Source organism: Haemaphysalis longicornis, unplaced genomic scaffold (genome assembly GCF_048455015.1).
Source record: "Haemaphysalis longicornis isolate Haplotype H1 unplaced genomic scaffold, Haemaphysalis longicornis Haplotype H1 scaffold_2, whole genome shotgun sequence".
NCBI lineage: Eukaryota > Metazoa > Arthropoda > Arachnida > Ixodida > Ixodidae > Haemaphysalis > Haemaphysalis longicornis.
In genome coordinates this window covers 101,097,963-101,125,900 of record NW_027526295.1, presented here as the reverse complement: position 1 = coordinate 101,125,900, position 27,938 = coordinate 101,097,963, and the positions used below count along the sequence as shown (strand labels likewise).

The 27,938-nt window shown below is 47.8% G+C and overlaps 1 protein-coding gene across 1 annotated transcript in view; it reads right to left on the bottom strand.

Moving 5' to 3' along the window:
- Positions 1-27,938, bottom strand: part of Fancd2 (Fanconi anemia complementation group D2) — a 92,407-nt gene that overhangs the window by 22,071 nt on the left and 42,398 nt on the right. The window contains exons 23-33 of the mRNA XM_077698066.1: positions 25,801-25,880; positions 21,339-21,464; positions 18,628-18,844; positions 16,065-16,173; positions 12,515-12,632; positions 10,225-10,324; positions 9,066-9,224; positions 8,335-8,448; positions 2,520-2,648; positions 1,988-2,106; positions 1,236-1,349 (exon numbers count right to left, since the gene is read on the bottom strand). Coding sequence (XP_077554192.1) covers positions 1,236-1,349; positions 1,988-2,106; positions 2,520-2,648; positions 8,335-8,448; positions 9,066-9,224; positions 10,225-10,324; positions 12,515-12,632; positions 16,065-16,173; positions 18,628-18,844; positions 21,339-21,464; positions 25,801-25,880 — 1,385 coding nt within the window. The remainder of the gene's footprint in view (positions 1-1,235; positions 1,350-1,987; positions 2,107-2,519; positions 2,649-8,334; positions 8,449-9,065; positions 9,225-10,224; positions 10,325-12,514; positions 12,633-16,064; positions 16,174-18,627; positions 18,845-21,338; positions 21,465-25,800; positions 25,881-27,938) is intronic.

Genomic DNA, 27,938 nt, shown 5'->3' with positions numbered 1-27,938 from the left:
CTGCCTGTACTGACAGAACCCGGAACTCTGTGTTCACGGCAGCCACCTGGGACCCCATCACGCGCAGAGCCAGGCTAGCTGCGATCTCCCCAATCGGCACATGCAGACAAATCCACGTGCATGAGCACCGACCCAGCCCAGACCAGATTTCACTGTCCGCCATCCTGTGTGCAGTGGACGGGGTTTGTGGGGAGGCCCGTCGAGGACTGAGGCAGACAGGGGAGATTGTGGTGATCTACACAGACAGTAGAGAGGCCATAAAAGTCCTTGGCCGCACCCCCAGGACTGGCACGCTTGCTCACAGGATCAAAATGGCAAGCACAGTGCTGTACCAGCAATATGGAGTGGAGGTGAGGGTGGACTGGGTACCAGGTCACGCCGGTGGCATTGGCGATGGAGCCGCACAGGCGTTGGTGAGCGAGCTAATGGACGACCGCTCCGCCCTGGTGACCCAGACTATGCCCGCACCAGACGACCCCGACCCAAGAGCCAAAATTCTGGCAGCCAAGAGGGAGCGAAGGCGCGCCCTTTGGCACCACATCCCCACCAACCACCACCCACTGCCCCGAGGACTGCCACGGGGGGCTCAGGTCCTCATCCACAAGACACGTGCGGGGGCCGCACTAACAGCAGACGTGCTCGCCAAATGGCGGGCCCACCACCGATGCAGGCCCGGGGCTACCGACGACGACAGCGACGACAGCGACCACGAACAGGGCCCCATAGTGAGCTGCTCCACATGCACCATGGAAGTGTGCCCAACAGTGACCCACATGCTGTGGGAGTGCCCTGGCTACCGGCACCTCCGTGCCCAGTACCTGCCACCGCACATCAGCACTCTGCATCAATGGACCACCCCCAGCAACAACAGCCGCGACACCCTGCTCTCCCTCTGGGCGTTCGCTCACGAGGCAGGCATCGATCGCCGCATGTGATTGCAAATGTATACCATGTACACGCATGTGTGTACGCACTTCTTTCTCTTCTTTCTTTGTTTCTGTCTTTTCTCCGGCACCCTTCTTCCCCTCCTATTAGGCCAAAGAGCCATTCCACAATAAAGACTTTTCATTCATTCACAGAGAGGGCGCTGCAGTTGACTGGTGTGCTGTCTGCTTGAGGCTTTCATCAGCAAAAGGACCCTGCCAAAGGGCTCGGACGGCACACTAGTGAAATCTCGAGGGACTATAGCTGCACATGGACATGTCGCACACGTGTTCTAGATGCGATGCACTTACTTTCCCAGAGCCATGACGTAGGCCTGTGTGAGCTGCGTTGTCCCAATGCGGTCGGAGATGCAGCGAAATGCCTCGTACAGCTGGTCCCTGTTCTCGCTCATCTCAAAGCCGTTCCTGCACATGATGGACGCCAGCAGGCATGCGCAGTCACTACACTTGTTCCAAAACACAGGAGAACACCCATGCTCTTGATATCGCGTGAACTTTCTCGTGAAACGAAATTTTTCATATCATCCACGTTGACTCTGCAGTAATTTAGCTCTTGGACGTACGCATGCCCTCTTAGAAGCGCGAGAGCAAAGAGCTTCAGTCATGACAATCTGAAAGCTTCACGGCTTGGTTATACAGCACACTACTAAGCTGTTAAAAACATGGAAAACAGCGCGAACTAACGGGACGCAGAGTACACGACACACACCCACCCGTTAATTCGCGCTGTTTTCCACACTTTTAACATGCACCAACCAGCTCACTCGCTTCCCGTTATATGATGTCAAACTGGAACAGTTAGGTTGTAAGGTGATCCAACAACAAAATGTTTGTACTAATTGTTACACGGACAACTTCACTCACTAGAAAAGTAGCTGCAAAAAAATCAGTGATAAAAATTCCGCATAATTTTAAACCCTTTGAAAGTGGCCAAAAGAGAACAATAAGACCGATATTCCCCCAACCGCAGTGAGAATTATCCACAGTAACAAAGACCACCACCGAAGTATCAGTCAGCCAGCCAGTCGGTTAAGGCCACTTGCCATGAGAAGAAGGAGTTGAGGCAGGTGAACAGCAGGGTCATGCACGACGCCGTCTCCCTGGCTGCATTGGTGAACATGCACGCAGCGTCCACCACCCCATCGTTCTGGGACATCAGCTCCTGCGCACAACAGATTGGCACAGAACAGCGCTGTCACTGAGTGAAGTCTTCTTCAATCCCCTGGTTGAGGGAAAAAAATTACTCTTCTGGCTCGACTCCTACCGCTGACGTGAGGAAATTTCTTTTTCCACTGCAGTAATTTGCTTGGAATTAGGCAAGCTGGTTCATATTCACCAAAAATTTCAGCTTAAACGTAAAAACACAGGACAGTAGAGAAGAAAACAGGGGCACAATGCCAACCATCCATTGGATATCCAGTGACAGTGAGCATAGCATTGTGCCCGTGTTTTTTCTCTACCGTCCTCTGTTGTTACGTTTAAGCTGAAATTCGCAGTGCAGGATTTTTTTGTTCCTCTTGAGTTACAATGCAACTTTCTGGATGTAAGCCAACAAGGAGGGCTGGCGGTGGTCACCTGGAAGTAGCCGCTGGTGTCCTCGAGCAGGGAGCAGAGGTGGGGCACCACGCTGACCATGAACTTGACCACGTCCGTCTTGGGGCTCAGGGCCAAGTTGGAGAAGCCCACGTCCCGGGATGCCTTGGCCTGCTGGGCAGCAACAGCCCCCGAGGGAATGGCATTGCATGACATATACAGTAGAATCTCGATGATACGAATCTCGCGGGACCGCGAAAAATATTCGTATCATCCGAAATTCGTATGAACCAACACAGATCAAAAAATTGAGCGCTGAAAAAAGTTTTCGTTTATTTCTTTTCTTACTTTGGCGTGAACAAATCCGCGATTTTTTCTGCTTTTTTTTAACCCCCACGTCACAAAGCAGTCCTTTCTGGAGCGCGTAACGCTTCACCTAGCTTCGCGCTTGTTTCCTCACTCCCGGTTACCAAGCTCGCTACACGCCGCAACAGTCAAGCGTGAACCGCATGGTGCGTTTTTGCACGCGATTCGCACGCCTCGGCTTTGCGCGCGCTGTATTTTCACGGCCGCATTGACGATTTCGCGCCCGCGGTATCTCCTACCTCGGGCAGAAAAAGACGCTGACGACTTGCGAAACGTTTGAGCCAGCCCGCTGGCTCTGCCCGAGATGTTTAGGCTTAGCACTCCGGCAGATATTTTATGGGCGCTTTCACTAGCGGCGCGGATGGTATTTTATAGTACCGTTTTCGCCAACGTTATCAGCTCCTTTACTGCACAAGAAACTTCGTGCCTGCCTTGAGCGGCATTTTAAAGAGCGGCTAGAAGCAGTCGCTCAAGCGGCCGTGCCACTTCGCGGCCGAAGCCGCCGCCATGTTGCCGCCGCCGTGGCCGCCGGCCGCGGCGCGCGCAGCGTGCGAGAGGTTTCGCGGCGCGCATGAGGCGTGCGGGGCGCGTTTTCGCGAGCAGAAAACAACAGCCCAGCCATTTCTGGAGAAAGAAGAGTGACAAATGGGGAGAGAGAGCCGTCACTTGCTTGTTCGGCAGTCGGGCGCCTCGCCGGCTCGTTCGTATCATCCGCCGGGCCGCGCAGGTCCGTTCGTAACAGCCGAAATTTTTCCCATTGCAAACAATGCAATTTTGCCGGGACTTTTCAGAAATTCGTATCATCTCGAAATTCGTATCACCCAGAATCGTATCATCGAGATTCTACTGTATATACAGTCGAGTCCACTTATAACAATATTGAGGTGCCATGAAAATATCATTGTTATAAGCGGGTTATGCCGAAAATAACAAAGAAAATGTGACAAACAAGAGCATTTAATGAGGGGAACATGATAAACAAGAGCACTTAATGAGGGGAAGTTGCTGGTAAGTTGCACTTAATGAGGGGGAACGACGCTGGTAAGCACCAGACTCGGAACACGTGCAAACGGCGGAGCTGGAGACGTGGCCAAATTAGCGAAGAATAGGGGAGGTTGGCACAGTGCACACAGCGGCTGCTGCTGCGGCGGCTTAGGCGGCCCGGTGCTTTTTCTACAGGCGGCGCACCCTCAGAATGGACTGCCCCACTGCCCGTAGAGGCGCCCATCCGGTCCTCCTCCCCCTCCTCCGCGTCGCCGCGGCAGGCGAAAGCAGCGGTGGCATGCGAGCCTCTTCGGCGTGCACTCGCCGCGTGCGAGGCCAAGTGCGCTATCGCCTGGCCGCCGCGCGTATGCTCTCATGCCCTTTTGCGTAATAGGCGGGGTTGGGGTGGCATTGTCGCAGCGTTTTTACATTTTTGTTTCGTTCAGGGTTGGTTCCAGTGCCCACATTTAATTGTTATAACCGATATTTCATCATGACAGCATTGTTATAAGCGGTTTATTTTGCCATAGAATACAATGAAAAGCTGACGGTGCCGCGGCTGTCCATTGTTATATCCGATATACAGTGTAGACCATTTATAACGTAACCGCTTATAGTGCGGGACCGGATATAACGCGGGTTTTTGCAACCACCGGTTTGCCTCCCATAGAACTCAATGCATAAGCATACCGCTTAAGATGCGGTTGGCCGAAGCACAATACCGTTTATAGTGCGGTTTTTCGGCGGGTCTGCTGATCGAGCGGCGCAGCTGAGGCATCGTTTTAGGGTAGCAAAAGAAAAAAGAAAGGATGAAATCGGCCATCTGACGCAGCGTGCACCCCTTGCCCTCCTCTAACGTAGACACCCAAAGAAAAAAAAAATAGGCACCCTTTAGTTCGCGCGTACCTGATAACCACAACTGACCTTGCTTGATACACCTCGGAAGATAGCGACAGACTCCCCACCGCGCGCGGCAAGTTGATTGTATTAGTCGTGAACCGCATGGCCCGTTTTCGCGCACGAATCGTGCACATCGGCGTTGCGCGTCAGTTTTTTTTTTTTTTTTTTTTTCGTGCTCGTATCGACGACTCCGCGCTCGCGGTGGCTTCTTCGCGTGGCAGTGGGAGGAGCCTGACGACTTGCACCAATGTGGAGACGCGTACCTAATGGCGGGAGATTCGAAGCGCTCCGAGCCGGCAAGCCGCGCCAGAGATGTTTAGGCTTACCACCGCGTTATTTTTTGATGGGCGCTTTCACAAGCAGCGTGGATGGCAGTTTATATTCCACTTTTCGCCCACATTATTAGCTCTTTTCTTGCATGAGCATCTTCTCTTGCGCCCCGTGCGGCATTTCAGTGAGCGGTTAGAAGCGGTCGCTGGAACTTACTGGAACTGCCTGCACCGCTTCACGGCCAGTGCCGACGCCATGTTGCCGCCTCTTACCGCGCCGCCCACACCACGCCAGTTGTATCCGCGCTGGCGTGCACTGCACGTTTTCGCGATACCAAATCTACCACGCGGTTCACGCTTTAGAACGTTGTTGCAGATAAGCCACCACTCTTTCCCTTTCCGAACATTCGGGCCGCGCGAAGCCGAAGATTTCCACCACCAGTACGTTGCGCTGATAAGCAGCCGCCTTCAGCATCGTGAACACAAGGTGGGGCAAAAAAAAAAAAAAAAAAAAAAAAAAAAAAATCCCGCTGGCGTTCTTATCACGTCTTGCGGCATCTGTTCATAGACGCTAAAAACGCAGCCATGGTCTTTCAAAACAAACACAACGGAAGTTAAAGCCGCGCTCGCCGTTTGTGAGACTGCGCTTTTGCCCTGCAGCAGCGGCTGATGTTAAAAATAATACGAAATATAGACCGTGCCTTCGTTTTTAAGTGCTGTGCGTTTGAGTGAGGATAAATATGGGTTGACTTGAGAGATAGGTGGCGATGGGGTTGAATTCGCGCGTGTTTTGGTTATAGTGCGGTACCGCTTATAATGCGGATTTTTGCGGCTCCCGCGACATACGTTATAAGCGGTCTACACTGTATTGTTAAAACCGGTATTGTTATAAGTGGACTCGACTGTACAGTGGTACCACGCTGTAAACAAAACTAAGGCAAATCCAACCACATTGCAACCTACGCTTGTCATTCCTGGTTTATCACCGCTCAAACGAACGCCAGTTAAAAACAGAGGCACAGGGTTTATTTCTTCACTTTTTCCTACATTAGGACACTGTCGCACCCTTTTACTAATTGTGAGCCTCAAGGAACACGTCTCCGTTTCTTAGCACCTACAGGGAATTGGAGGGGGAAGGGGGGAATGCAGGCTTATGCTGCAAGACGAGATAAGAACACAAGCCGAATTTCTTTTTTTTTTTTTCCCCTGCCCTACCCAACGTTGCCGATGCTGACGACGGTTGCTTATCAGCACAACATACAGGTATCGAAAACCTCCCGCGTCGTTCGTGGCCTGGCCGGCTATCTTTTGATGTTGGGAAAGAGAAAAGGGGGCTGCTAATATCCACAACGTTCTAATAGAAACAACTTACTGCGGGCACGGGGGCTCGCTATCTTAAAAGGTGGGCCAAAAGCAAGGGAAGTTGTGGTTATCACGTGAGTATAAATAGAACACGCAACAAACTAAAGGATGCCGATTTTTTTCTTTTCTGCGTCTGAGTTAGAGGAGCAGGGAGCGAGCTGCTGCATCATGGGATGGCTGATTCTCTCCCTCTCTCTTTTTTTTGGTGACCATAAAACAATGCCCCAGCTGCACAAGTCGATCGGTCGATCAGCAGACCCACCAAGAAACCACACTATAAACGGTATTGTGCTTTGCGGAAACCCCGTTTTAAGCGGTATGCCCATGCATTGAGTCCTATAGGAGGCAAACCGGTGGTCACAAAAATCCGCGTTATATCCAGTCCCACACTACAAGTGGTTACGTTATAAATGGTCTACACTGTACTATGGCCTTCTGCACCGTGTCTTGTGCAGTTTTTCTACCCTACAAAGCATTACCTGTGCAGCCTATTGCACGTTTGGCTCCGGTGTAGTCATTATTAACATTACTCTTCTCCTTCATTTCTCATTTTGAACTGCATCTTCCAGGGTGAGAATTCAATTTTGTAAAGGACACAGCTGATATTGAACAGCCGCTCGCAAACAACCTGACTGTGCACTGGCTCTCAATGTTAAAAGAAACGAGCAGACAGTTTCACACCCGTAAAAGACATACCTAACTGCAGTGGAGTTGCAATCAACAACAACAACAACAACAAAAAAAGCCCTGGATTGAATTAAGCCCTAAAGGGACACGCAAAAGTACAGGAAAAGCTTGTTAATTCAAACTTTGAGTTTTTGAATAATTCGAACTGTATTCTTTGGTCCCGCCAAGCAGTTATTGAGGCGTGTGTTGTATAAAAAAGCCCATTAATTTGAACGTGAGTAGGTTCACATGCTTTTTCAAGAATCTATATGCCGACATGCCTACTGCTTCCCCATCACAGTGTAGTGAAGTTATTGTTCACTTTCACTAGTTTGAACTTTTACTCAATCGAATTGAGATGGCATGCCGTTGTGGTTTGAATCAACGAGCTCTTCATGTACTACAAACATTGTGCAGTTATTCTATCAGCTATCAGGTTGAAGCTGTGGGAAACCCAGAGTCCTGGCGCGTTCCCCATTCCTCGCCGCGCGCAGCCGAGGCGAGGGGGGAAGACTCCTTCTCTCCCCTCGGCAGATGCGTTGCTCTCGCCGCGGCGCAGAAGGAAGGATCTCTTGGGTTCGAGCGGGAAACAAGGAGAGATGTGAGTACCGGAGATCCGGCTTTCCCCTTCCGTTGTCTACCCCCTTTGGGCCTGCCTCCTGATCCTCGCCGGACGGCTGGGTCGGGACGAGCGAGAGTCGGCTACGTTATTGGTGGAGCGTCAATAAACGTGAGTTTGGCCGTTTCGTTGTGTTTGTGTGTTCCTTGCTGCTCTCTGCCGCTACGCCGGTCGGCGGTCTGTGGCGCAGTTCAGCCGATCTAGCCTTGCGGCCGGAACCCTGGTCCCCACAAGGCTCAGAATGTGCAACCCATGCTCTGAGCTTCTTTAACCAATTCATGGGCACTTTTTTTAGCATTTATTAGAATAACGAAAAACCAAAGTCCCTCTTGCATCAAGACTTCTTAGGGGTAGCAGGAAGCAACAGCTTAAGGTAGGTATGCATGAAATTAATGAGGGCAAAACAGTGGGTTGTGGTATAACATGCGGGCAGGTGTCCCAGACAGCTTTTGCTAATTTGGGTGGGTATGGGGGATGCGAGAGATCGTTTCAGCAACTCAGTCGTTGCCACGTACAACTACAAGCTGCAGTTTCTTCCCCACAAAGTAGGCCCTATCGCCCAACTTGATATTTGCCAAAATGCAATGCGACATCTGTGCAAACTTCCAACCAAACCTGTAAGAAAATTTTCCTTAGAGACTGCACAAATAGGTTTCGGCAGATAACGTGGACAGTCTGGATGTAAGCGTACCGCAAAGGGAGAAGCCCGCTTCGGCCCAGTGGAAGGCAGGGCCCAGTCCAGCTTGGCCGCCAGTTCCCCAAGCACAAACAGCAGCTCTGACGTGGTCAGCTTGGATCGGGGTGCCTGAAGGAAGCGGAATGTTCGGAAAAAGCCGGTTCAACCATACAAAATGAGCTGAAATTTCTCTCTGGCAAAATGTGGAGTTTTTTTTTTTTTTAAACAAATGGCTAATGCACGGAAAAGAAGGCGCAAACAAAGCAGACGGGAAAGTTGCCATTTCGTAGCTACCACCATTATTGCTGCTGCCAAGATAGCTTCAATGGCAATACGAGCTGATAATTACAATCCTCGCCTAGTATTGCAATTCCTAACTGTAAATATAACTCACTTATTTCTCACAGCATTTGCCACTCTTACCATAGATGACAAAAGTACCAGTTTAGAAAACCAGGGACATTTGAGCCACTCAATTTGACACTATTTTGCCAGAACCCCAGTTTGCTTCGAAATAAATAGAAAGTATTTTCATTGCTACGCTCTCCAATGCCCTCATGTTTTTTCACTACCTAGCAGTGTGCTTTACGAAGACTAAGAGGTGTCACGCAACAACAAGCTCCCGCTGTATTTTCTTTGCCGCTGGCCAAAGAAAATTGTCCTGCAGGTTCTTTCACCTCAGTGTGCCATCTACGCAAGGATAATAACGAAATGTACTGCATGTTTCTTGCATCAAAGCTTCCCACCTCACTCTCTCCGCCACAGATGAGTCCAACGCTGAGGACGTCAAAGACGTCAAAGTCGAGTTCGCGCAGGAAGGGACGCCACGATGCGGAGAGGCTGGCCATCGCAGTGGCCTCCACTGCACCGTCCGCCTCCTCTTCATCATTGCCGCTCTCGCCCCCCTGCAAATATCGCACACAAAGCTCTTGTACTAGAGCAAAGCTTCATGCCTGAGCTCAATTATCGGCTTTGGAAACCTTGTGTGAATGCGCCGTCTTGATCGGAAGTCTGTTCTCTGATCGGCTCTCAGTTTTGCCACATGTTTCCGGCACTTGAGCTGTGACATTTAGGAGCTGAGAGTACAAGGCGAAACTGAAAGCCAATCACAAAACAGGCTTCCCTTGCCGTCAAGATGGTGAAGCCGTGAAAAATTCCGCATTCCAAGAGTAGCCCCCCTGAGACCTCATTTGCAAGGTGCCCTTTGCTTTAACTCAATTCAAGAGCACTTTTTTGCTTCAGATGCCAGAAGCTGCAATAGAAACTTTCTACATCTTAGACACACACATACACACACGCATAAGCAAACTTCACTTGGATTTATTTTCTTTGTCATCATTCACAAACTAAGCTGTAGATTTTTCTATCCTTACTGCGTCGGCAGACAAGGCAACCTTCACCCCACTGCATACAGCAACTAGCCTGTTAGGTACTTTACACGATAAGGTGGACAAAAAGCTTTCAACTTTTTCGCCTACTACTATGGCAGGGCACAAATGCTGCACATGATTTAATGGATGTTTAACAGCGCCCCAACGCAAACACGCACACAGTCAGCCGCAAAAGCTTCGGTAAAAGGAGCCAAACAAGAGAGAATGCCTGGAGGATGGTGCTACTGCATACAGTGCAAAGATTTCTTCAGCTAAGTTTTCTTCATTGTCTGACAATGCTACTAGTGCCTACTACGAAATGCTACCCTGAAAAGCAAGGCGGGCACCAGAGTCCGCATCAGCTGAGGCGCAAGGAACACCCGGCTCTAGGAGAAGCAAGCAAAAGTCACATCAAATGAATAATAACACGCACACACAAAAAAAATATACGAAAGAAGGAGAAGCAGGCAGGCACAAAGTGGAAGATAACAAGAATTCAATGATGGCATTTATCTCAACGGTTCAGACTACTTGCCTCGTCATCTTCGTGTCCTGGTGGCGAAGACGTAGCCGGCGGCCCCGCGTCGTCGTCACCAGAGTCATCACTGTCGGTTGCGAGCTTCCGCTTCTTGCCCCTGTTTACGTGGCGGTAACATTGAATGTACGTATGTATGTGTAAATCTATGTAATGTACATATGTTCTGTACATGCACCGTTTTCATCGTGAACCAATACCGACTTGCCCAATTGACCATCCTTCCGCTGTATACATAAATCTAGGCCTAGTTTCTTTGCCCGCCTTGTCCTCGGCGAGTGGTGTGAAGGGAATATATCTTGCTGCCTGCCCTCGGAAAGAGTAGATGCATGTTTTACTAGGTCGATTGAATATCAGTGCCCAAGCACAGGTCTGCTGGTGCAAGGGCCTTCTTGAGTATGTACTACTAGTTGAGAAGCTTCCCGCTGTGCCGGCCAATGCAAATTTGCAGTAGGAATTTAACGGCACTGCTGGGCGAAAAGAAAACAGCCACATGCAGCAGTATTAGTCATGCTTCACTGCCTTGTGCTTATGCAGTAAACAGCATGCTTGTTACTCTGAGCACAAGTGAGAGGAGATAAGATTTAGCCCAGCAAAGACAAGGACAGCTAACATATAGGACAAGAGCTAACTCGCAACTGGATTTTATTGAAAAAAAAAAAAAAGGGGGGGGGGGGGGGAGGGCCATAAATATACTTTCAGCGTAATTGCACATGTGTACAAAAAACCAAACAGGCATCCAGTTAAGGCACACATCAAAAAACATCAAGAAAATTATCAAGAAACACACTCCTTTGCGTAGATTAACAGTAATGGCACGCTCACGCAATCATCTCCCTTTTGCTTCATGTAGAAAGCTTCCGCTACTTCACGGGCCGTCACGTCCCAACTTTGTTTCAGAATTTTCTTTTTGTCCAATTCGGGTACACAGTGGCATTCTCTGCGGTGGGACAGCAAGTGTGATCCAGTCCCGCTTTTTATGGAGAGGGCGTGCTCTCGTAATCGGTCATTCCCACATAAACCTCAATGTATACTTTGCCGCTTATTCCCGTATTATGAACTGGATGTCCGTATTAGGTTCGTATTATGAACCATATGTCCATATCACCCAACAACACTGTCTTACTGAAGCTATAGGAGAACCTGCCCAAATCAAGAGAGCTGCGCCAGAACCAGAAGGAAGTGGTGGAAGGCTTGCAACACCTGCTCTTCGCCTCGCACTGCAGAATAACCCCCTTCTGCAAATTTAATTTTTGGGGGGATAACCAACTATGCTTCTACCCACCCGTGTTGCCACAAAGTGAAGTTTCTTCAATTACTGATGACACAGACCTACCGTCCACACCTTGTTCATCCCTGGTGTGGAATCGCAACCTCTCTGAACTTATCCAAAATAGAATAAAAGTAAACTTATTACACAGCTATATATTTGCATTTGCACATGTATAACCTACTTGCGCATATAAACCGTATCCTAATGTTGCGCCCCGAATGAAAAATAAGAAATACGGCCGCATGTCCCCCGCGCAGTTAAGTACAACCTTCCCATCTCCATAAAAGAGGAACACTGCACAATTACATCGCATTTACTCTGAACACAAACGTGCCATCGGTCACCAAACTTCACTGTATTACAATAGTTGAGGATTAAATTCAGTGCCATCTTCATCCAGATTATTCTGAGGCCCCTGGCTCCCACAGACAGCAATTACATGAGCAGATTACTTATCCATAAAGCCGGTCGTGTGTCTAATCAACCTATGTAGAGATCCAGGTAACATTTGGACTACCCCAACAACAGGTTTGGAGGCTCACTAAAAGGGTTCCAACTTAAATTGAGGACGACTCAGCGAGCAATGGAAGGGAAGATGATAGGTGTAACATTAGGGGACAAGAAGAGAGCGCAGTGGGCCAGGGAACAAATGCGTGTTAAGGACATATTAGTGGAAATTAAGAAGGAGAAATGGACGTGGGGAGGGCATGTAATGCGAAGGCAAGATAACCGTTGGTCATTATGGGCAACAGAGGGGATCCCTAGAGAAGGCAAGCGTGGCAGGGGGCGGCATAAAGTCAGGTGGGCAGATGAGATCAAGAAGTTTGCGGGGATAGATTGGTCACAGTTAGCACAGGACTGGGATAGTTGGAGATCTGTGGGAGAGGCCTCTGCCCTGCAGTGGGCATAGATAGCCTCATGATGAACAACAGGCTGCAGCGTCATGTTTGAGCCCATCACTCTCCAGTCAAAGCCGCCTGAGCAGCTGTCAGCGCGATGACAGTAGCTAGAACAGACCTTGCCGCAGGCCTCCCCTTTCGCTTCTTCTTTCCCGCGGGGTTGTTGGTCACTGGTGGTTTCTTGTCGATATCGTCAACATCGAACACAGCACATGGTGGGATGTAGCCAGGCACTCCTAGGCACAGAAATTGGCGAGAGTAAGGACCGCCACATTCCCTTGCCTTACACATTCGCTGGCAAGGCAACAAGCGATACAAAATGAAAGAGGCCAAGCACAAGCCAAGGCAAAACAAACGATACATTTTCTCCGCCGACCTGCCCGCTTTGCAAATTTCTGGCCAGTTGCATTTAAACAGCTGCGTCCACAAAACTAAGCAGCAGACATCCTGAAGTAGTTGTGCCAAGAATAATTTTCAGTTTAAACGCAACGCTTTTGATAATGTCATTTTCAGTTCAGCACTCCGCACTGCTCATCGCTCAGAAACTAAAAAAAAATTCCCTCCTTTTCTAACACAGCAAGGAAAAAAGGCAGCAATAATGCAGAATGCACTCCGCATTTCTTTGCAGCGGTTTTGTGCAGGAAAACTTGCTGCCCTTACACCTTTAGAACAAAAAAAATTAAGGGCAAAATTCCACCTGGCCATTGTGCAGGGTCTGTGAAATGTTAAAGATTAATTCGGAGCCCTCAACTACGGCGTGCCTCATAACCCTGATGTAGCTTTAGCGCACTAAACTGCCAAAATCTGAATTCTGAACGAAAGTGCGCGTCGGGCACCCTAAAAGCGCTTCGCATTAAAGTTGTCTCTTTTCGTCACGTGTCTGTAACACAGGGAGTGTCCTGACAGCCACAAACGAATGGACCTTTATACCAAGCATGCCAGGCTCGTTCTGCAGCGTAGCAGCTGTGCCCTCGCAAACACTACAAGTGCCACCTGATCGGATGCATGTGTTGCCAGCTACGGCAATTCAGTGTGGCTACTCAGCATGCCTGAGAGTTGTAAGCTGTAAAAAGAACCCACGTGAATGGAGATAAGTGTGCCGATAACTAAGCAGATAGCTCACCCGTTTCTTGATGTACTTATACATAACTCGCACAGTAGCATTTATGTCCGTGCAGCCCAGAATGAAAGAACAGTGACGAATGAAATTCAGCTGAGCATAATCCCTCGCCCATACTGCTTTTTCCCAAAAATTTTCCAATGTACAAAAAATGCCACTGTACTACAGTTCTACTGCGCTTATTGCCCTCTTCATTGGCTTTTAACAGAGAAGCTGTTAATTAAGCAAAGCGTAATTTTTCATGTCCGCAGTTAAAAATACCGAGAAAAGGCCTAGCGCTCGTGTGTGCGTGCCTCGCGACGACCGCTCAGTGTCCCCTGCGACGTTTGTCAAGCCAAGCATACCCACTTTGGGAGATTGGCCAAGATTGTCAAAAAAAAAAAAAAAAAAAAAAAGGAAAGGAAAGACTTCAGCATTCGCCGTAATCATGGCAACACTTGCGAAGAACGAGAAAGACTTCAAGGAGCCATGAAGAGAAAACACAAGTTTGGTTCATTCGAAAGATTGCCTCGTTAGAACCATAACGACACCACTTATAACGCAAACTTCGCTCAAATAAGCTACATAATTGGGAAAAAAGGTAATGACCATGCGACCCACCAGCTCATTTTCTGCCACAGAACCTATGATGTCACTCGAGAATGCTCTGCGATTGGTGGAGGCCGGCAAAAGCAAACGCATGTTAGGCAGGGCTTACAGTGTGCATAGCGAGCTAAATGCCCGTGAAACATACTGCACATTCTTTTTATGACAAAGAACGATGGAGCAAACGGTTGAAGTTCCGAACGAACACGCAAGCGTGTATGCCAATGCGTACGAAACTACCGCCAGCCGAACTCGACATCTCGCCGTCGCCACCGTCACACAGACGAATTTTCGGGTGCAAGGCTCTTCGGGGCCAACGAACCGTCCCAGCACGCACAGCTGCGACCTTGCTTGGTATCGTAATCCCTTCACAGGAGGTTGCCCGTCATATCACCAACCAGCAAAGGTAAAAATAGAAACAAGGGGAGTAAGGAACACAGAGCAGCAACGAGATAGTGCCACTCGTCGCGCAGGTTTCGGTATGGAGGTCGTGTTGGCTTGCTGCTGTCGTTACGAGCTCGTTTACAGTTTACAACCACTGAAAACTTCCGTTTGTTTGAGTACTTTACAATGAAATTTCGTTGCTGTGTTTTGAAGTGCCCATGTAGTACGGGCAAATTGTCGAGGGAGTGCGATATCCCCGCCGGTGAGATCTCCTTTCATGTGCTGCCCAACGACGAACCTCGGCGAAGCAAGTGGCTACGTTTTGTGAACTTTGCGAACGGAGGAGAAAGAGAGCTAAAGGAAGTACGAGTATGCTCGCTTCATTTCCGAGGAAGTGATTACGGCAGGGACCCGGACATGCTGGCGCTCGTCGTCGACTTCGTCAAAAGCGCTCTGACCTGGGGGAAAAAAATTGCCGTACACACCGCGCATTGACGCTCGAATCTTTCTGGTCGGAGCAGAGAGCTCAAGCGAACGGCTTTCCATACACGATACCGGCCAACTGGCATAAGCGATACTGCTACTGAAATTGAAAATACGGCACATACGTACCAGTCTGTATTCGTCCGTCGCGACGGGGCTGACGAGGCAGCGGTGCCGACGGCTGGGCGTTCGTCTGTTGTGGCCATCGCGGAATGGTCGCTTTCCCGTCCACCGCGTATCCCACAACTTTTGCCACTCGTGCACTTAGAAGCATTGAGCGTTCAAGTGGTGTGAGGTTGTTAAATGCAAGCCCGAGCTCCTCAGCGAGAGTTTTGTTCTCCGAATCACGCGATTCCATGACTAGGGCTGCGGGTGCACTAGGTTTTACTAGTATTTTTAGAATGGCCGCCGTCTCGGTCGACTCCCGCGTGTGGGTGCTATATGGAGTCGACATACTAAGTATCTATTTCATGGACCGGCTCGTATGACGCCAATGTTCACGGGACAAAATGTTCAATTTTAGCGGGAGATTTAAAATTTTGGCTTAAATTGCCTTATTTCTCAGTGAATAAAGCATCATTTGCTTCCGGGAAAGCGCTTGGGGTACTATGAAACACCTAATCTTTCGAATAAAACAAACTTTTGTTTTCTCTTCATGGCTCCTTTCAGCGTTCGCTGTAATTGTGGCAACACTTGTTCGCAACGAGAAAGACATGTCATAGCGTATACGCCCCTCCAAGGTGATGTCCAATGATTATCCCTTCCAAAAAAATGAAAGAAGCTCACACTTAGAGCTACAACGATGGAGTGAAGGTTGTTGCGGCAGCGAAGAAGAAGCAAATAGGCGGCAATCGTGGGCTTAAAGCTTTGTGATGGTCGCAAAGGTTGCGTACAGCTTCATGACCTTCAAGTCTTACGCGTCAGTGCGAGATTCATTCTTTTTTTCCTTTCGCCAATAGTTGACCGTGCATCTGATGTACTTTCGTCGCAGAGTCCCTTCAAAATTCATCGGCTACAAACGAGCCGGACAGCACAGTTGTTAGTCAAAACAGCGCTACAGCAGCAGCAGCAGCAGCAGCATCCCCTTCCTCCTTACCTTGTAGCCACTTCTCGAGGCACTTCTGCAGCTCGACAATCCGGCAGATGCGGTCCACCATCTTGCGCCTCGTCTGCTCCTCGCGCAAGGCACAGAACCCGTTCACCAGCTGCACAGCACAGAACAGGAGAGGAGGAGGAGGGAAGTCACCTCCTCATGCACTTTTGAAGGCATGGGCTTTTACTGCTGCTTCCGTTTGCTTGGTCCTTTCTACAGCCCACACTTAAAGCAAGCATAGCTGCAGAATTTATCCTCCCTAAATTTTTGCTGACCGTTGAGTACTTAAAGATGAGGGTTCGATTCCCGCTCGCGGCGGCCACTTTTCTGGTGGAGGCGAAAAGCAAAAACGTCCATGTTTTCGAGATTTCGGCACACATTAAACAGCCCCAGGTGGTCAAAATAATGCGCAGCCCTCCACTACGGCGCGCCTCATCACCTGTGCAGTGTCGGCACATTAAACCCTACAATCAATCAATCAATCAATCAATCAATCAATCAATCAATGAACCAACCAACCATTGAGTACTTGCAAGAACAATACTTTGGAGTGACATTTACTTTCTATCGTACTTTCATTTGCACAGCCTAAAGAGCGTCAGTAGTGGGAAGGGGACTACGAAGGGGACTTCTGGCTTTTTTGATCTGGTTATTTTAGAAATTGTGTCCATAAGAGAGTTCATGGTTTCCTGCTGCTACCCTCACGGTTACTCCTGTCTGCAGAACAGGAAAACAGAGCCCGAACCTCTTACCAAAAGAAGGGCCACAGCAATTTAGCTCAAATGACACCTTGCATGTTAAAAAATCCCAAAACCAAGTCAAAATGCACAAATAATAATAACAGCAATAATAATAGTAAATAATGGATCAAATTAACAGCCTAACGCGATTGTACAGTACAGCCTTGTTATAGCAAACTCTAATGCAGCAAATTATTGGATATAAAGCACTAACTTCCAATTTGGTTCGTCGCACTTAATTTCTACGGGAGTTTCTTTCATAATAAAAGTAAAAACAGATCTAAAACAGTGCTGGTTATACCGTTACACATCTGCTAGATAGCAAGAATTTTTTTTCTTCGGCCTAGCTAGATACAGTATTAAAGCAAGGGTACCATGCCAGAACCCTCTTTAAAAGTATGTTTTTAACTCCAACCATCGTAGTAGATTAACCCTGTAAATGCTCAATAGCACGTCACAAGCACTTGCACCATTAATGTGCTGGTGGGAAAAGTCACTTCATTTCCCCCCTCATGATGTCAACTTTGGATAACCTTTGTACACTGCTGGGTTCACTTTTACGACTGTCCCCACAAGCCTGCCGTCGTTGCTTGTAAAGTGAAGCTGCCCATTTAAAATGCCACGACGAGCGCTCAGCTACAAGCATAGCGAGAGAAGCTGCCCAATTAGAGAAAACATGTCGCAACTACAAAGCTGTTTTAATAGGTATTAGTACCTAACTTCAAGAAATAGCAATTCAGCTCTTTTAGTATGTGCGGAGTTTTCCTATATGCAGAGCTATCTATGTTTGATTGCTCGAAGCATGTGCTGGTCTCAAAAAGCCATCAGATAACAGGTACCATGCCTGGTGCAAGAATAAAAAGTTTTAGCAAGCAGTACGGCAGGCGTCTTGCGCGAAATACCTCAGAGCTGCATTTTTCTGGCATTAAAATTAAAGGGTACGCTCATTCTGTTACAGTGAAAAGGTGCCCGAAATTTTGATTCCCGACATAGGAAGTGACTTGAAATGAGTGTGTTGATGATGCAGTGCATACTGCATTTATCTTATTTATGCTGGCAGGAAACTAAACACAGCGTTTAAAAAGTACAGCAAAGTGGACATTTTGCAGAAGCTCTTTTTAGCACCGTTACCATGCATGTTCAAGTGCCCACTAATTTTCAGTTCTATGTGTGGTAATTTTTTGCACACATCTACGCAAATATTGGCTTTAAAAAAAAAAAAAAGAAGAAGAAGAAGAAGAAGAAAAATCCCGGGCCATATCCACTAATGTGAAACCCGGTGAGGGGCGAAGCATGCAGTGTATAAGTGTATTCTTGGCGCCTTGGCGTTTTTGTCAACGGAGATGAAGCCGTTAAGGGTAGAGGTATGCAGTGCTGCTGTAAGAGTCTCTTGTCTTTAAAGCACAAAACTCTCTAGTGCGAGATGTACACAAGTTTCCCAGTGTTTCACTACCGTGACTACATGAGATAACGATTACGACGACGACAGGAGCTGCCAACAGCCCCAGCCCTTAAGGGGCTTCGTCCCTAAAAAGTTCTCAATCAACATGGTGTAATTATGTCACAACAAGGTCCAACTATGTAGGATTAACATTCAAAGCAGTGTTCAAGCTCGAGGCAAAACCTGAACAGACTGTCACAGAATACTCACAGCACTGTGCTCACTGAAATGAAAGGTGACCTAAGAGCTAAGAGCTAAGGTGACCTCAGGGCTACAGCTAAGCGTCGAGGCTGCGGCGGAGGCCAGTGAGGAGATTCATCAAGTAGACAGCCTGCATACCGACGCTACAGCTAATGTACTCGATAGGCCACTTGGAGTCACGTGCCTCTCGGAACCAGTTGGCGCAGTAGAAGGCGGCGTCGACGACCATCTCCCGCTGCTCCAGCAACAGCGAGTGGAAGGCACTCGTGGCGTCCGCGGCAGGCATCTTGACGGGGCAGCCCAGAAGGGCGTCTATGCCTTCCAGTGCCTCGCCACTGGTCGTCTGCTCCGCAATGCGCAGCAGGCGAAACAGCGGGCACAGGGTCAGCAGGGAGCGGTGCCTGGACACAGAGGGGTAAAGGACTGCCACAACAGTACTAGTATAGCCAACTTGTGAGGTAGTTTGTTGTAGCACTGCCTACCTTCGTTAAAAATTTTGGAAGCTTTAAATCATTAAAAGGACACCAAAGTGTAGAAACAAGTTTGCCTCCACCTGAAGACAGTGCCATAAATGAAAATATACCACTCGCGCTAAAAACGATTGCTTATTAACTAAAAAAAAAAAAAAAAGCCAAAAGCATGAAATCAGGTACTGCCCCCTCCACTCAATCTCCCACACTACAGTTTGGGATATTACTGTATTTCTGCGCGCATAACCCGCACCAAAAATGCGAAAATTTTAGAAGCGAAGTAGAGGTGCAGATTATATGCGAGGTATTTCCTTTGGTGCAGCTTCACCAAAATGTGCGTTGGGCCGTGATGCCCCTACAGCAGTAATAGTGACTAAGCCACTGTCATCCCATTGACAGTGCTTATGTTGCACACACAGCTCAACAATATACCAACCTGAAAAAATGCATGTGGCAAGTCATGTAGTTACGCAGTCAGCTAGGCAAGTTCTTTTGCATAAACAAATGCGTAATGTTGCTTGAGTAGTAGCTTTGGTCCGTACTTTTATGTTTAAAATAACCTGGCAATACGCGGGGATATATTTTTTTTTATTCGCCGACGGAAAGTGCAGGTTATATAGATAAGTGGGTTATAAGCACGAAAATACAGTACATATCCTGAATGGTGAAGTGCTGTATTCGCAGAGCTTGCCTAAATGCCTCTGCGAAACAAACACTAAGGCAGGAGCATGTAAATATAAAACAAGTTCTGGTCTCCATTTCGGCCCAATGTTTTACACATAGCAGCAAGTACCGTCGGAAGACTTGCTATGAACAAACACATAAGCCCTGTTTGTACTTGCTTATGTACAACAAACTAGTAACTAGTGGCAAAACTATGAGATTGCTGGCACAATCTGATCAACGATGTGACCGGTCTTCAGCCACCATGCTGGGAAATTTGTGGGCATACTTTTACCGATTTATAAGCACCTCACTTGCTAGAAATTGAGCCCGATCCCGCTCAAACTCAATCCTGGTTTCTCAAGCGTGATTGAGGTTTTCAAGCGCGATGGTCGGAACGGAAGGGAGCAGTGATACTCTCGTCCCCGATGAGAGAACGTGACAAATTCAACAACGTGACAAATTCAAATAACGCTACAAATTGTCGAATAACTGGACTCAAATAAGCGTGATGATTCTTGCATAGTTACATACAAATTTTTACAAAATTACATTTGCGCGCTCTCCGCTCCACAGGTCAATCCAACATGAAAATTAAAATTGTGCCGGCACGACTGCCGGATGGCTGGCGGCGGCTGTATCGAGTACAGTAGTTTTGGTTAGTTCATCTTGCAGTATTGCCGCAATTGGGATGAATATGAAGAATAAAAACGCGGTGGAAGCCAGCTCAAACATCTCAGCTTACACAAACAACCAGGCTACAATGAATGGCCGTAGCAAGTCTGCAAATTTGGCTGATACTGGCCGCAAATTACCCATTTTGGCGCTGGCAAAGGCCATGACATCTCATGAGAGAGAGATGTCATGGAGAGATGTCACTTGATCAAGCCTGGAAGCATAATCATGCAGAAAACTTGGCCGAGCTGATAAACCATGCATAAACTTAGCCAAACCAAGAATAAGCTAGGTGGGGCCGCCAGCTCCGCCGTTTGCCCAGTCTTCACGCCACAAGTGCAAAGCTGCCCCATTTTTTTTTCTTCTACCTGCCATAGGTGGAGGAGGAAATGTTGGTCTTGTGGTACTCTTCGTGAAATAAAATCATCTGAACTACTAACGCTGAAGCCTGTTTTAAAGAAGTGGCGGTGTTTCTTGGTTTTACGGGCGGTGGAACTTCATCGGCTCTTAGGTGGAACTTTAGAGGTGATGAGCTGAGTGAACAATGCAGGTGCTATACTCGGTGACAACTTAAGAACGGCACCGGAAGTTGCCACTGTGCACTGTGCCTTATCATCGTAGCCGGATGTTTCTGCGCGTGGCGCAAGTAGGGCGCTACTGGGAATATTTTGAACATGGCGTGAGCTGTTCCCGCGATTTTTTGGGCTTAATATGTTTATAAACGACTCCATTGACGACAAACAAACTGCGTGAGACAAGGCAGACGATATCACGCATTCATAGCAAACCCCTTTCAAAACGCGCGCGCACTGACGTCACGGGTCCCCCGCTTTGGCGGAGTGATACACTACATGAGGTGGTGCCGTTCTTGAGTTGTAACCGAGTATAGCGTGCAATTGAATAGCACCTCCGACAAAAATTCCTTTGTGTTTTGAAGCCAACAAAGGTGTATCAACGAAACACTAAAAGATGAATACTATTTAACTTCTTGTTCTAACTGAAAGTTCGCGGCTCAGCGTAAGTCAGGCTTCTTTTCTTGACCGTGCTTGTGCTAACACTCGGTGGGTTCAGGTGCAGAGCGACGTACGTGTTTTTGGGCTTGAGCTCCTTGGGCCCGGCCTTCTCGGCCAGCAGCAGTGGGAAGAGGTTGAGGGCGATGGCCCCCTCCGGCAGGTCGTCCAGCCCGTAGGACAGCTCTTGCCGAAGTGGCTCGCTGATGGGAGAGACCAGGCAAGCAATGGGACGTCAGCTCAGCGACTCTACCCATTACCAACAACCTCATGACAATCTCTACTGCTGTTGTCATTGTTAGACTAAGAGTGGTCTTCACTGGTCCTAGGGATATGCAGCAGGTGAGCTTATCTAAACAGGTGACAGAGGTTATAAAAATGCCCTCAGTTGTAATATCTGTGAGGCCTATTTGTACGGAACAGTGTGCTGGGAGCACAGTTATTGCCGTCCCCTTGTCGGCTCACACAGCAAAATCCCGCAGAACAAGCTGCATGTGACCAGCACAACTCAAGATAATAGGGCTACTGACTGTTGACGTAACCCAAAATGGATCGAACACACGTAATGCCTTTTTTCTTGCAAAATCTGCATCCATTCGGAAATCAGTTTTTCAGGCCAAGCTCCCTGGCCAATATGCAATTTGAGCTATCAGCAGCTGGCTACATATATGGATACTACAGTCAAACTCCGCTACAACGAACTCCGCTACAACGAAATTCCCGCTTCAACGAAGGTTTTTCGATTCCCCGCCCGCATCCCATAGGCCCCAACGCATTAAAACTCCCTCCACAACGAACCACTTTTTTATTGTTCTCCCGGTTCAACGAAATTTTCCCGGGACACAAGTCACTCGATCTGCAACGGACTGAACCACTCTAACTAATTTTGATAAGTTCTAACAATGTAAATTATATAGTAGCAACATTTTCTCTGAACATCCGGACATCGAGAAGCTGCCGCTTCTCGATGTCCGGATTACCGGCGCTGGCGGCGCTCAAAAGCGGCGGCGGAGGAGGAGGAAACCGCTTCTCGCCCTTTCTCGCGCTCGCCCGGCACCCGCCGGCGAAAGCACTGACCTTGCTGCTCACGTGACCGGGGCCCCCTTAATGGATCAGCGATTTTTTCAAGTTTTGGAAATAAAATGCTCCCAGAGTGTCGTGCATATCCTGTGCATATCCGTGACCGCAAATTAAAATATAAACTCCGCGCTGTGATTTCACGACGCCTGCTTTTGCGCGGATCTCCACGAGTACGACGCGCATATTACAACGCTGGTCTAAGCGCCGCGAGACGCGTTGTGACCGCCAATTACGATATAAACTCTGTGCTATAAAAAGGGTGCTATTTTTGGCGGAGCGAGCTCCAAGCAAGTTGGCAACATTGGGGCGAAAAGGTAGGTGGGAGATTTCACGACGCCAGTTAGACGCCTGCCCTGTTTTCTTTATTTACTGATTTTTCCGCGACAACGAAATTCTCGCTACAACGAAATTTTTCGCGATCCCCGTGAATTTCGTTGTAGCGGAGTTTGACTGTATATAGTGTAGACCCCTTATAACTTGACCACTTATGGTACAGGACCGGATATACAGTAGCCGACTAATTTTTCGGACCTGGAGAGGAACGAAAAATAGTCCAAATAAAAGAGCAGTTCGAAAAATCCGCGAGTCATTACTACTACCGGACAACTGGCAGTTTCTCGGAAAAAATCCAAAATATCGAGCAAGTTTGAATTTTCGTAATCCGAAATGGCTACTGTAATGTGAGTTTTTGTGACCACCAGTTTGCCTCCCACAGAACTCAATGAGCTCCCACAGAACTCAAGCACACCACTTAAAATGTGGTTGCCCGAACCACAATACCGTTTACAGTGTGGTATTTTGACAGGTGTGCTGATCGACCGGTGCTGCTGTTAAGGTCGTGAGAAAGAAAAAATAAAGATGGAATCAGCCATCCTATGGAGCGCGCGCTCCCTGCTCTCCTCAAACTTAGACGCAGGAAAACAAAAAATAAGCACCCTTTAGTTTGCGTGTTCTATTTATATACTCACTTGATAACCACAACTGCCCTTACTTTTGGCGCACCTCCAAAGATAGCAAGTCCCCACCCGCACAAGGCAAGATGTTTCTATTAGAACAAAGTGCAGATAAGCAACGCAACCGCCTTTTCCTTTTTCAAACATTTGGTGAGAGAGAGCTGCGACGCCGGCGGTTTTCACCAACGCTGTTTCCACGACCTGTACGCTGTGCGATAAGCGACTGCCTCGGGCATCGCGAATGCGACGGAGTTTTACGAAAAACGTTAAATAAATGAAAAATAATAAGAAAAATCTGGCTCGTGTTGTCACGTAGTGTTGCCTGCACAAGCTGGTCTTGTCCCCACCCTGCGGCATCTGTTTTTCCAGACCCTAAGGAAAGCAGATGTACTCTTTCAAACAGCAAACATAAAATAAGTTGGAGAGCCATGCTTGCCGTTCGCAAGACCACGCAGCAGCGTCTGATGAGGAGGGCGGAGGGGGCGAGGGATAAAGGCCGCCCCTCCACTTTTAGGTGGCATTTGTTTGGGGGATGATAAAAAAAAAATAAAAAAAAAAGGGCTGATTGAAAAGTAGGTTGCAATGTTGCAATGTGGTTGGGTTCATGCATGTTTTGTTTGTACTGCGGTACCGCTTATAGTGCGGATTTAACATACGTTATAAGTAGGGCTGTTTGTTTTTGGGTTTTATATATTTTTTTTTAACCCCTTAAGTGCTTTGGACGAGCAGAGCTCGTCCTGCCCAAACTGTCACCAAACTGCTTTGGACGAGCAGAGCTCGTCTTAGCGGAATAGGTACTGCCCTATACTGTTCAGGACGAGAAGCGCTCGTCTGCGGCTTAGATTGCGTGCCGTCCACTAGATGGCAGCATTTACTCGACGAATTAGTTTTCTCCTGCGGCAAGGCGCGCTTTTTGTATGAAAATATGGCGTGCGGTGGCGCCGACCCATGCATAGCTGGCCCGTCAACTAGAAAAAGAAGCTGTTCATTTTCGTCATCTTCTTCAAGTGATGCTGATTCGGATATAGATGTTTATCTTGTCTCTGGAAGTGAAGACAGCGATGACGGTGAATTGAGCAGCTCCTCCCGTGATGACAAAGACAGCGGGGAAGCGAACATCGCGACTGCTCGCGAGTGGATCCTGCTTTATGTGGACAATCCTCCTGTGAAGGCTCATCGCTTTCCATTCTTGGCCATTCCAGGCAAGACTTTCATATTGTCATCGCCGGGTGACATTATGGAATATATTCAGCAGTTTCTAGACGATGAACTTATATAATATGTGGTAGACAAAACCAATCGCAAAGCGGCTGAAAAGTTGAAATGCTTTCCTCCCAGTGATCACTCCCGCCTCAAAAATGGGTACCAGTGACAAAGGAAGAGATGTGGGTATTCGTTGCACTCCAGCTATTGCAAAGGTGCTTAGCCTACACAAGTGAAGAAAGATGTGGCATCTGCAACTGTTCTATTTATAAAGTTTTTAATTTTGTTAGCAGCAGGTACCTGGTTTCCTATGTATTCTTCAGAAATAAACTTTATTGTGTTGATTTGACTAACTGTGGGGTACAAATATTTTTTCAACATCGACTAGCTACTTTTTAGTACAATCAGATTCGAAATCAGCAATAAAAAAAATAGGCACTTTTGGTCGGGAAATTCTAAAAAAAATAAAGCACTTAAGGGGTTAATTGGGGAGGTAAAAATCGGGTGCTATTTTTCAAACTGATATTGAGGAAAAATCGTTTCTTTTTGCAAAACCATTTCAAAATTTGAGTTTTTTCAGGTTAATTCTACAGACGTACTAAGTAATACAGTCAGTTTATTTCATCGGTAGGTATCACGAGCTTTTTAACTCTAAAGCGTAAAACTGGTGTTTGTTTCAAGCTGGAAATCGGGGGATATCCAGGTTTTCCAGCGAATACTCTCTGAAATTTGGTGTTTGCTTGGAAATGGATCAGTAATGATGTCAGTAAAGTGCTCTGATAACTTCTAAGAAATGAAACGTCTCATCCACAAAAAGCTGATCATCGTTTTTTGCACATCTCTGTTTTGGTCTTCATTCAAGGCCCGGCCAATCATTGAACGCATCTCAGCTGGGAGAAAGTTCTTTCGACATCAAAGCTATTAGTTATGCACAACAATGTCAGTGCAGCATTTCCCAGCCTGCGGTAGCGAGCGGCAGAGTTTTATGTCAATACTCGACAAGTTCGACAGCTGTGTTTGTGGGGCTTGCTTCCAGCAAGTACTGGTTGAGAAAGCGGACTGTCAGCCCATGATTGTGCAGATGACTACTTTGAAAAGGTCCATTTGTTGAGAATTCGGATTTAACCCGATTCTCCCGAAACATGTTCGGGGTGTAAAAATAGGGTAAAATCTGGGTTTACCCGAATACGAACAACCCTAGTTATAAGCAGTCTACACTGTGTGTACACGCTCAAAATTATTTCCTCGAAAACTGCAGCACATCAAGGCTGTCAGGAAATGGAAATAAAAAAAAAAAACCTGCCTTTGTTCCAGCTCTCCCTGTATCACGTCTACAACGTAATCCTCCTGGAAGTCTGCAATGATGGTGTCGCTGATCCAAGTCTGCAAAGTGGGCAGTTTAAACACCACACGTTAGAGCAAAACCAAGCCACAATCGAAACCACCGCATTCCAGAGTAGGCCTAAGATAAAAGCTTAGCATAAGCAGATGCTCGGCCCACTCGTCACACGTTTTCCACATAGAATAGGGCTTTATAAAATTCTGCCACAATGTCAGCCACCTTTTATCGAAAGCCTGACCCAGCATATTTTTGTCATTTGCGTGTACGTCAGTTTCTGATTGATTGATTGTAGGGTTTAGTGTGCTGACGCAACGCAGGCGATGAAGTGCGCCGTAGTGGAGGGCTCCGGGATTAATTTTGACCACCTGGGGATCTTTAGCGTGCGCCGAAATCTCGTACACACAGGCGTTGTTTCTTTTCGCATCCATCAGAAAAGCGGCCGCCGCGGCCAGGAATCGAACCCGCGTCCTCGGGCTCAGCAGCACAACGCCTTAGACACTGAGCCACTGCGGCAGGTACGTCAATTTCTTTCCTAGAAATTACATTTCCTAGAAGTTCATTATGCTGACACCTGTGACTTTACTTTTTTTTTTAGATGCTGCTTGAGAAAAGTGAAATAACTACCGCTTGTTGAAATATTATGATATTACAGTGGAACCCTGACGATACCCCCAGTTTTACTACGATCTGCTTCTTACGATGGATCACGGCGGTCGCAGCAAACTTCCCACAGAAACAAGGCATTAAAAACCCCAATTGTACAATGCTTGGGTGGACGCGGTCCGCTTCGTTTTATGGATGTTGGCCGGGACAAACTGGTGTTTTCGCCACCTTTTACGCCACCTCGCCCCGAACTTTATTTCTTATCCTCCGTTTGACGCTGCTTGATGTGCACAGGTAAACAGTCTGCGGCAGGCCCTACCACTTGCTGAGCAGACGCAAGCAAGCAGGCGAGTACTGGTGAGCGGAAGCTTAACATTCGGTGGCTCTACGTGGCAGCAGAGCGCCAACACGCCACCTGCGAGAAGTCAAAGTCCGGGTGGCCAGTGGACCGCTAATTTGTAGCTCCCACCGAACTGCCAAACGTGAAAACACATACCAAGCGGAGATTTTTGCTTTGTTCCTTTCTTTCCGGTCTTTTCTTCCATCGCCGCCTTGTACTATCGTTCATTTTGCTTCTCCGTCTTTTGCCACTAAATTGCAGCCTTGGCAGTTCCACACTCTTGCCATTTCTTCTCAATTTGTTCGGCTGCATCAGCCTTCTCTTATCTTGCCCACGCGAGGAGCAGGGTCAGTGGGCCAGCGCAATGCCAGCTAAAGAAGGTTTCCTCTAGGTGGCGTGGGCTAGTGCTAGATGGCATGAGGGTCGTGGGGCGTGCAGCGCACAACTGGGTGGATAGCGCAGACAGTGGGATTGGGGGGGCACAAAATAGGCATTTTTGTAGAAACTTGGAATTTCAGTTCAAGGTTGGCAAATTGTGCGAGAGCGAGCTAAATATAGCAATTGAAATACCTTCTTAGCCCACCTGTCATGTGAGACCATCTACCAGGGCGGCATTTATCCGTACCCCAATCATACAACACCCTGGTTATGCGATACTTTTGCGCATTCCCTTGAAAGTCGTACTAACGGGGTTCCACAATAGCTATAAATGAATATACAGTCTAGTCCACTTATAACAATATCGTAGTGCCAAGGAAATTCTATTGCTGTAAGTGATAACTGTTATAAGAGATTTGCAAAAAAGAAAAGATAAAACAGATTAAAACATTTTATTCGCATGCAAGCATACTACTTATTTACAGAAAAGCCATAGTCAGTCAGCTTTGTCTGCTTCATGTGAAGCTAGAGCACATCTTTTCCAAGAGCATGAAGGTGCTCCACGTAGCCGAGCGAAAAGTCCTTGGCGAAAACAAAGTCCCTGAGGGACTGTATCATGCATTGGGCCTCCTCCATAGACACTCCCTGAGTAGGCTGCTCAACCGCATCGTCAAAGTCGTCACTGTCACTGCTCTCTGCAGCACATATCCGTGCAACGATCGCCTTTTTTAGATGCGACTGCATCTCATTCACTCGCCTTGTCCCTCCATACGGCGTT